The sequence below is a fragment of the Sebastes umbrosus genome, chromosome 1 (assembly GCF_015220745.1).
Source record: "Sebastes umbrosus isolate fSebUmb1 chromosome 1, fSebUmb1.pri, whole genome shotgun sequence".
NCBI classification, from domain to species: domain Eukaryota; kingdom Metazoa; phylum Chordata; class Actinopteri; order Perciformes; family Sebastidae; genus Sebastes; species Sebastes umbrosus.
The window spans coordinates 26,083,568-26,093,068 of record NC_051269.1 but is presented as its reverse complement, the minus strand read 5'-3'; the positions used below and the strand labels follow the sequence as shown (position 1 = coordinate 26,093,068).

At 39.5% G+C, this 9,501-nt stretch overlaps 1 protein-coding gene and 1 long non-coding RNA gene across 3 annotated transcripts in view; one reads left to right on the top strand and one right to left on the bottom strand.

Moving 5' to 3' along the window:
* Positions 1–421: 421 nt before the first annotated feature.
* On the top strand, positions 422–7,722 carry nbl1 (NBL1, DAN family BMP antagonist). 2 transcript variants are annotated; one of them, XM_037777951.1, is made up of 4 exons: positions 422–877; positions 3,577–3,757; positions 5,945–6,056; positions 7,107–7,722. In XM_037777951.1, exons 2-4 carry the CDS (start codon positions 3,585–3,587, stop codon positions 7,386–7,388), a joined length of 567 nt encoding a protein of 188 aa, XP_037633879.1. In that variant the 5' UTR covers positions 422–877; positions 3,577–3,584; the 3' UTR covers positions 7,389–7,722. The 2 variants fall into 2 exon arrangements, with proteins under 2 accessions (XP_037633879.1, XP_037633872.1); XM_037777944.1 differs by having other exon boundaries at positions 423–888.
* Positions 3,705–9,501, bottom strand: part of LOC119493077 — a 90,811-nt gene continuing 85,014 nt past the window's right edge. Inside the window, exon 5 of the long non-coding RNA XR_005207905.1 lies at positions 3,705–3,822. This is a non-coding gene — a long non-coding RNA (uncharacterized LOC119493077). The remainder of the gene's footprint in view (positions 3,823–9,501) is intronic.

The window sequence follows — 9,501 nt, the reverse complement described above, 5'->3', positions numbered from 1 at the left end:
ACCCATGGACCATCCCATATAGGGCCCATTTTTCAGCCCATTTACTACCCACATGGGCCCTACATACAAATGTTGGCTGGGATGTGGTCACTCAACATATTGAGGCATTAATTAGATCAAGTTGTCATGAGCTTATCATTTAGTTAAATAACCTGCTGTTGATATAAGTCCAACTGGATCAGATCATTGATTCACATACTGTTATTACATTATCACACTAATATTAGTGTTTCAGTTTTAAATGTTAGTAAAGCAAAAGTTAACTCATGACAGTAAATATGCCCTATTTTGTTATATTTTGTTGTAAATCCAATGTGTGGTCTGGCCTCGCTCCTACTTTGGGGAAACATTGGCAACCTTCCCACCAGTCCTCCTCCTCCTCCTCCTCCTCCTCCTCCTCCTCCTCTTACCCGCTTTCCTTCGTCCAGAACCGGCTCAGCGGGGACTCCTGTCCGTGGGCTCAACCGCGCCTCAGCTCTGCTACACAGTCTGACAACAAAAGACAACAACTTGGAGGGTGTTTCTCAGCGGAGTTACAGCTACAGGGTTGAACTTAACAGTGGACTGAGAGAGAGAACAGTAAAGTGGGAGGTCCGGTCTGAGCTGATGGACTCTGGATGAGATAGAGCTCAGAACTACTATAACCTCCATCTCCCCATCAATCCTTCACTCACCCGTCTCACGGACCGGCTCCTTCTCTGTCCGGATGATGTAACTGTGTTTTATGACAAGAACTGGGCTCGGAAGTATCCTCGAAGTGCTCACATTTTCCTTTAATATCAGCGCGCGGTGATATCGGACGGCAGCACCGCATCCTCTGCTTCTTCCAGGAGTCCAGGTTTCAGCGCATCTCAGCCGGCTGTTCCTCCGGAGGAAGGTGAGCTGCTGGAGAGTTACTCTCAACTACAGACGACCACTGTTAAGGGCTCGTTACTCAGAAAGTAACGTCACGACATTATTACCGGTAACTATAGTTTGAAAAGTACGTTAAATGTATTAGTGATAGTGAATAACCGACACGTTACGGTGCTTTTCATCCGTTAGTTAGTTAGCTGCGACACTTGTTTAAAAATGACGGTTGAAACTTCTCCCACCATCCTAAGTAACTCAAAGATCATCTTACCGGTGTAAAATCAAGTAAAATCACTCTTGTTTTAACTACATGGCTAAATTTAGTATGATAAATAAAAGAAAACTAGAAAAGAGAAGATTTCTTATATCTGTTTAGCCTGTTATCAGCCGTTAAACGGCAGTTGAAGTAGCTTAACTGACGTTTAACGTACGTTACTTCACCATGGGAACTGATCCCTAACGACAGATTCAAACTCAGATTTAACCGTCTACTACTGTAACTATAGACAAGGTCAGGGTCTACTGTAACTATAGACAAGGTCAGGGGTCTACTGTAACTATAGTAAAGGTCAGGGGTCTACTGTAACTATAGTAAAGGTCAGGGGTCTACTGTAACTATAGTAAAGGTCAGGGTCTACTGTAACTATAGACAAGGTCAGGGTCTACTGTAACTATAGTAAAGGTCAGGGTCTACTGTAACTATAGACAAGGTCAGGGTCTACTGTAACTATAGTAAAGGTCAGGGGTCTACTGTAACTATAGTAAAGGTCAGGGGTCTACTGTAACTATAGTAAAGGTCAGGGTCTACTGTAACTATAGTAAAGGTCAGGGTCTACTGTAACTATAGACAAGGTCAGGGTCTACTGTAACTATAGTAAAGGTCAGGGTCTACTGTAACTATAGACAAGGTCAGGGTCTACTGTAACTATAGACAAGGTCAGGGGGGAAATAAAGAGTATATATTCGTTATATTCGTTTATACTCTTTCTGAAACAGTAAGTTAAAGTATACAAAGTATTACTTTCATGAAATAGAAAGCAGAGATGCTCATAAATCATTTTTGCCCAATCTCTGCTACAAAAAAAAGTGTGCTACAAGTTTATACAAGTATATACTTGCAGGATAAAAACTATTAACTAGTAGTTTACTGAATTTAAACTGCACTTTCATGAACTATAAAGTGGGCTACAAGTATATACAAGTATTATTGCAGAATAAAAACTATTAAACTTGTAGTTTACTGAGAGTATACTTTAAAGTGTACTTTCATAGAGAGAAAGTGGGCTACAAGTACAGTATATACTTACAATATAAACATTTTGAACTAGTCGTTTACTGAGAGTATACTTTAAAGTGCACTTTCATAAACTATAAAGTGGGCTACAAGTATATACTTACAGTATAAAAACTTTTAAACTAGTAATTTACTGAGAGTATACTTCAAAGTGTACTTTCGTGAACTAAAAAGCGGGCCACAAGTATAAAACTAGCAAATGTTCAGTATACTTAAAGTATAGTTGCAGTACAAAATAAAAGCTAGGTGGAAACTAGCTGTGTACTCAAAGTTTACTATTCTTATACTTAGAGTATACTTAAAAGTATACTTGTATAAACTAAAAAGTGGGCCAATTAAGTCCCAAGAAATATTAAAGTAGTACACGCTCAGGTATACTACTAGTACATTGATATTAGTATACTTACTACATAAAGTATACCTGGGAAATATACCCTTACCAAAAATAAGTTTATTCAAGTGTGCTATTAGTATACTTTCAGTTTATTTTTTATGTACTTATCAGAGAACAAAAGTATACATAAGTACACTTGGCTCATACTGACAAGTATACAGAAAAGTCTAAGTCTACTTTGTTTATAGGTCTACTTGTGCTTAATCTTTTGATTGAGATATAATTAAGAAAAGTATAATTAAGTATTCTTGCCTCATAGGCCTACAGAAAGGTATACTTGGCTTGTAGTTGTGCTTACTTTTGGATAGAGTATTCTATTAAACTACCACTCTAACGCTAATATAGAGTCTGTAGAGTGTGCTGTGTTTAAAGAAAGTAGCCTGAAGTCTGTAAAAAAATATATCTATATTTATTAAAGCAAGTCTTCCCCCCTCACAACAGCACACCCGAGACGCCCCTTTATCTTTTCTATCCATACACAATAGATGAGGAGCGCTCTATTGTTTCGTGTAGACAAAGTTTCTTGTGTCAGAGACATATGGAAGTGCTGAAAAGTGTGCTAAGTCGTCTACGTGGGAGACCACAGACACTTTTTTTATAAGCAGCAGGAGAAAACGATTTGGTAGGTTGTAAATGACGTGACTGGTTGAGGCATTTTTAAAGAAGTGAGTGAAACAGAGCAGACCTGGTATTAGAGTCAGGTGGTAGGAGCAGACATTTCCTCCCTCCCCCCTATTGTATTGTCTCTTTTAGGACACTATGAACCCAGTATAATGTTCTCTCTGCGCCACATAATTAAGAAGTTGTCTCTTTTAATCATTCAAATGAGTCAAACATGATAACTGGAGAAAATATGAAGCAAAAGGGGCTTTAAGTTGCCAATCCACATCTGCAGGGATATGCAAAGCCAGGCAAAATCCGACCAGTAGACGTCAGAAAACATCAAGAGATTGCGTGACTACTCTTTTGAATGTGTTTTTTAATGTGGAACAAGGTTAACAGAGCGGTAACATGCTGTGGTTTTCTGCCCCTTTAGGTGCAGTCATGTGGCAGAGGATTCAGATTTGTTGGGCACTGTTTGCACTGTATTCAGCGGCACCGCCTGCACACATCAACCGCCTGGCGCTGTTCCCTGACAAGAGCGCCTGGTGCGAAGCCAAGAACATCACACAGATAGTCGGGCACACGGGATGTCAGCCTCGCTCTATTCAAAACAGGTCAGGAGGATGAAGGCCCTCTCTGTCTCGCTCTCTCTTTCTCCTTCTAATCATTTCTCCAGCAGCTGAAAAAAGTGAATAGGCCAAAGTAGAAATGTCCAGATGTCAATAAGTTGCATCCTCACAGTTATGCCTCATTCAGTTTGTCGGACACACTGGGGTCGGCACTGACATAGTGCTGTGCTTCAACTTAAAGTACCACACTGTAGGGATTTTGCAGGTTACAGACAGTTTACTACAAACACATATTTGTGTTATTACCAACTAGGGTTGTAACGGTATACCGGTATCAAGGAGCACCGTGATATGGAAGTTGACAGTTATCATACCCTGTACATTTGCTCATCTACTGTATTTAGAAAAAAACAGACATAAGGGAATGTGTGAGTTAAAGATACATTATATATATATATATACACATTATATGTTAATTGTTAATAATCAATTATTATTATTTTAAAAGCTCACAGCGGATTTTTTTTTTTCATTTAGTAGTTAATTACATGCCATAGTGCTGCTAACATGTAAACTAAGATGCTTTATATAACATATTACAGTTTGTTTATTATAATTCTGTTCTCATTCCTTTCAGGGTCATTGTAACTGATAATAATAATAATAATAATAATAATAATAATAGTGCAATACCGTGAAACCGTGATATTTTCTGAGATGGTTATTGTACCGTGAAAGTCTCATCTCGCTACAACCCTATTACCAACCGGGATTTAAAACATACAACAGTGTTTTAGATTTTTGTATTTTTCTGCCTTTCAGGAAGTTATTTGTTTGCAGAGACTTGACACTCTTGTGAGATAGCTAATCCATCCATTACACTTGAAGTATAAGTATGAAGAAATAACAAGTTACTTACACTACACTATTCTGAGCAAGTTATAACTCTGCATGTTGATTTCGATACATATTTGGTTGGAAAACTGCAGGCATTGATATTAAAGGATAACGCTGGCGATATTAATATGTTTCTTATTGTCAACAAATCCCATGAAAAAATGAAAAACTACCAATGTGTTAGTCCGTCTCTCAATACTTTCAATACCTTCCTAACCTATCTGTGGCATTCAGCCAAAAGCTCATTGGTTCCTACTGAGGACATCTTTAGAAACAGGTCATGAATATATACTTTAATTTTAAAGAAAGGCTCAGTGAAAGCAACACAACTAAAACAGATGGACAGACAAACAACGCTCAAACAGGAGTAAATAGTGCATTTATCGGGGGCTATTTTCCGCCACTGGTTTGTTGCTCTAGAGAAGATTTACAGCAGCAGGCCCATGTTCATGTTAATGACGGAACAATGTGGCTTAGTGATGTGTTTTTGGACAACAATGGAGCAATAAGCTATTTCAGGCTTTGGAGACAGAAAACACTTGTTACGAGGATGGCTTCATTGTTTGTTTTGTTCTTCTTCTTTTTTTAAGATTTGTTTCATTGAAAACAGATGGTGCATAATTTACAGTGCAATATGTTAGATGTATAAAGATTTCTATTTGTGCATGAAAAAAATTATTCAAAAGAAAGGAAGAGAAAAAATACACACGTGTACAGAGTAAATATACTTCAACATTCAAGTAAAATAGTAGTAATGATAAAAAAAAACAAAAACACATGCGTATTAATATTAGGGATGCACCAATCTGACTTTTTCAGTTCCGATAGCGACATCTGGGCTTTGGGTATCAGCCGATACCGAGTACCGATCCGATACCAGTGTTTAAATAATAAGCTGTATGCCTCACTGTGTGGAAGTGACTATGATCATTATTTTATGTGTAAGGCAACATCAGGCTTGACTTAAACATCGCTTTCCTAACTTTGTAAAACAAAATATAACAAATAAATACATAGATATAAATTTACTGAATTATTTATTATTAAAATAATATATGGTGCACCAGCAACTTAAAGGTAAAAAATCTTCAAAATTAAAAGAAATTACAATTCAAGTGTAAACCTTTTTAATGCAGCAACAAATTGGTCAAAACTTAAACAGGAATTTAAATTCGAGTCTATAATATATATAGTATATAAACAAAGAACTTTTCTGAATAACAAGTCTCCATTTTGTGATTTTGTGTCTGGCCTGAAGCTACCACACATCCACAGCTCTGAACGCTCTGGCTGTGCAGTTGAATCACGCACTAATGCACTCTGTCCTCTTCACAGAGCCTGTCTGGGCCAGTGTTTCAGTTACAGCGTCCCCAACACGTTCCCACAGTCCACCGAGTCCCTGGTGCACTGTGACTCCTGCATGCCTGCCCAGACACAGTGGGAAGTGGTAAGATTTATTGCACATTAGCTCATGTAGCAAGCACACACACCAACACTGACTTGTCAAACTTGCACACAAAACCACAGGTTTCTAACATGAAAGAATCACTGTGTTCAGCGGAAAACACAACACAGAAACGGGGGATTTTAAAAAGATTTGTGTCAAATTACTACGGTTCCCTATGAACCATAATCTTGTATTTTTTATTCCTCTAAAGTTCATTGTCCGTGTTAGCCAGAATGAATCCAGTCTCTCGACAACAAAGGCTTTGTAGTGAGGTGTAGTGTATGTAGTTTGGAAGGCTGCCAGGGAGGCTAGGCGGGTGGGATCACAGGTGAGGTCGCCTCATGTTTCAGTGGAAAATATTGTATCTCTTGGAGTGCTGTCACCTGGTAGATTAATTAATTTTCGTGCTATTTTTGTTACTTGAGAAAATCCAGAAAACGTGCATCTACAGTCTCACCTTACTTCTAATTATCTGGAAATGAATGTTTATGTCTGTGGTTATGATTGTTGTTGCAGGACTTTAAACAGAATTCAGTCTGAAACAAAACAAAGTCAGCTCTCATGAAAGAGGATACTGCTCCATGCTGGTTTGGCACTTGGTGGTAGATCTTGATAAAACTGCTGAATGATAATTTTTCAGTGGATAATGGAAACAGTGAGGGGAAGTTGCGTGAGGTCTGGAGAGAGAGCTAGAAGAGCTTGTGCAACACTGAGGTTTACAGGGGGCTTGTATATTTTCTGTTTATTTTATATCGATTCCGTTGACAATACAGTTATGGCGCAATCATTTTCTTAGCGTGAAAATACTGCCAAAACACACACATCATCCATCCGCATATAGCAGTATATGTACATATTGTAAAAATCTGATTTCCTTAGAAGGACAGGTAGATAAAAAAACAAATAAGATCACTGACAAACCAACAGAAAATCCAGTAGCCATTGACTTTGTACCTCCAGATATTAAAACAAAAGCACTCAACATTTTATCTCTCTGTGTATGTGTTTGTATGTATTTAATTGCATGTATATATGTGTGTGTGTGAATAGGTGACTCTGGAGTGCCCGGGCAATGAAGAGACTCCGCGTGTGGATAAGCTGGTGGAGAGGATCTTCCACTGCAGCTGCCAGTCCTGCAGTAAGGAGGCTGGCCAGGAGGGGGCGGTGATGCAGCTGTACCCGGCAGACAACGTTGTGGACGCTCCGTCTTTATCCGACACTCTCAGTGGCGCTCAGTCTCACCCTCTGCCCCCGTCAGACACACACTCTAACAAGCATGCTCACCCACACACAGACCATCACACACTGCCACACACATCAGACGGAGGGTAGGTAGGTACGACTCTTTACGCTGCTCCTCTCTTCCGCCCTCTACTCTCCTCCACACCGCATCCTTTGTACCAATCTGTAGTATTATAAAGGCACTTTGAAAATATGGCTTCACTTTGTGTCAAAACGTTTCTCTAAAGGCACACACACACTCTCACAAAGTCATGCTATCAGATTACACTCTATTGTATATAAACTCGTACAAACACACCAGCCTATGCACTCTTTTTGTTTGCTGATTAAACATGCATCCAGACATGACTATAGTCTGTTAAGAAGCTGTAGTCTCGTTACTTTTTTATCCGCTTTAATGCAATAAATTCTGTTGTTGTGATAACTGCCCTTTTGTCGTTTGTTTTGTTCAAACAAGTGCCAGTTAGCGCTCTCCTTTCACCATCACAAGAAATGTGAGTGTTTTTGTGTTGAACCACAGAAACAACCTCAGCTTCCTTTCACTGTTTCTAAATGAGGTCGTTTTCTTTATTATCATGTGGCTGCTCTGTGAGTTTGGGGTCGCGGCACATGCTGTTGTTTTATTTGATCAACAAAACCCCGGACATGGACAAACATTTTATAGATGTTGGTGCCGCTTAGTGGAGCACAGAAGAGGTGCGTGATGGGAAGAGAGCCTGCTGTTCGCTGCTTCATTGGCCTGACTCTGATCTCACTCTGCCAGAGAGTTTAATGAGATGCTGTGATGGAAAAACCACAGAGAAAGTTTTACAGCGATGCTTTCACTTGTTTATCCATATTATTCAGGATTTGACTACTTTAAAGGAACAGTGTGTAACATTTCGGGGGATCTATTAGCAGAAATGGAATATAATATTCGTACCTATGTTTTCATTAGTGTTTAATCACCTGACACTAAGAATCGTTGTGTTTTCGTCAGCTTAGAATGAGCTGTTCATATCTACATAGGGAGCAGGTCCTCTTCATGGAGTCCTAATTCCACCAGAACAGTGGCGAAGTGAGTAAATTAAAGGAGTTATTGTAAATATTCCTCCTGTTCAAGCTGCAGTGAAATGATCCGTTCTTAGCATGACTGCAAAGTAAGAGATGGGGGGGGGGGTAAAACCAACAGTCCTCATGCTGTACAAAAATGTCTTTTAAAGTCCAGCTAAAGCTAATATCAAGTTACAGTCTTTGTATTTCTACAGACAGTGTTTATTTGCCGAGCCGCAGTGGAGAGATAGTAACACAAAGAGGGAATTTCTTACTCAAAAGACTTGATTTGGCAAATTCTGTCAGGGGGAACGGGGTGAGTGACGCAATTGCGGACCAGGGGAATCTTAAAGTTAATCACACCACAAAAATCGCAAGCGATTTAAAGGGAGAGGGGAAACAGCAAATGAAAACAGGCCCAAAAGGAAGGCTCCCTACACTCAATATATCTTGAAAAGACTAAAACTAAAACACCGCTGTCGAGCAGCTGACCAGAACACAAATGAAACAAAAGAACCAGTGAAGGCAGGCCACACAGACCTAACCCACTCTAAGAGACTCCAGAGAAGAGAAGAAGCTAAATGGTGAGTGAACTCCACAGGTAGGTTCACATGGTACTTCTGCAGATTCACATACCCCTGTACAGACAGAGCAAAAACAGGACCGCACTCTCACTACCTCTGACAAAGAGACAATGAGTCAGCACCTGATCACTGAAACCAGGGCTAGATAAAGGCTTCAACCACCTGATCCTCATCAAGGACAATCAGACTCCACAGCCGCCTCTCCAAATTCAAACTTCTGATTTTGTCATGTTAGGAAGGGATCTCTTCACAGTCAGTATGGAGAGAAACAGCAACCAATAACTCTTTCAGTGTACATATGGGCATTTGAAAAAATGTGGACCTATCCTTTAAAGTATGTTAATTCAGAAAAAAAGTTCACTACAGAAGGCCAGCGGAAGAATTTAAGAGACTCAGCTGTTAATTGAGGATAGATAGATAGATAGATAGATAGATAGATGGATAGATAGATGGTGTTTGTTGGTGTTGGATGCTGCTTGACTAAGATTAATTACCATGGCAACCTGCAGGATGCTATTCAGTGAATGGATGGTGAGTGACCTTGTGCGTGTCCCGAGGCAGAGAGCGACAGAATCATACAAAAAGCT

Bases quoted from the DNA above. Each gene is read 5' to 3' on its own strand.
- nbl1 (XM_037777951.1), top strand. From the start codon at position 3,585: ATGTGGCAGAGGATTCAGATTTGTTGGGCACTGTTTGCACTGTATTCA. The intron at 3,758-5,944 runs GTCAGGAGGATG...TCCTCTTCACAG, and splicing joins CCTCGCTCTATTCAAAACAG to AGCCTGTCTGGGCCAGTGTT. The intron at 6,057-7,106 runs GTAAGATTTATT...GTGTGTGAATAG, and splicing joins CCCAGACACAGTGGGAAGTG to GTGACTCTGGAGTGCCCGGG.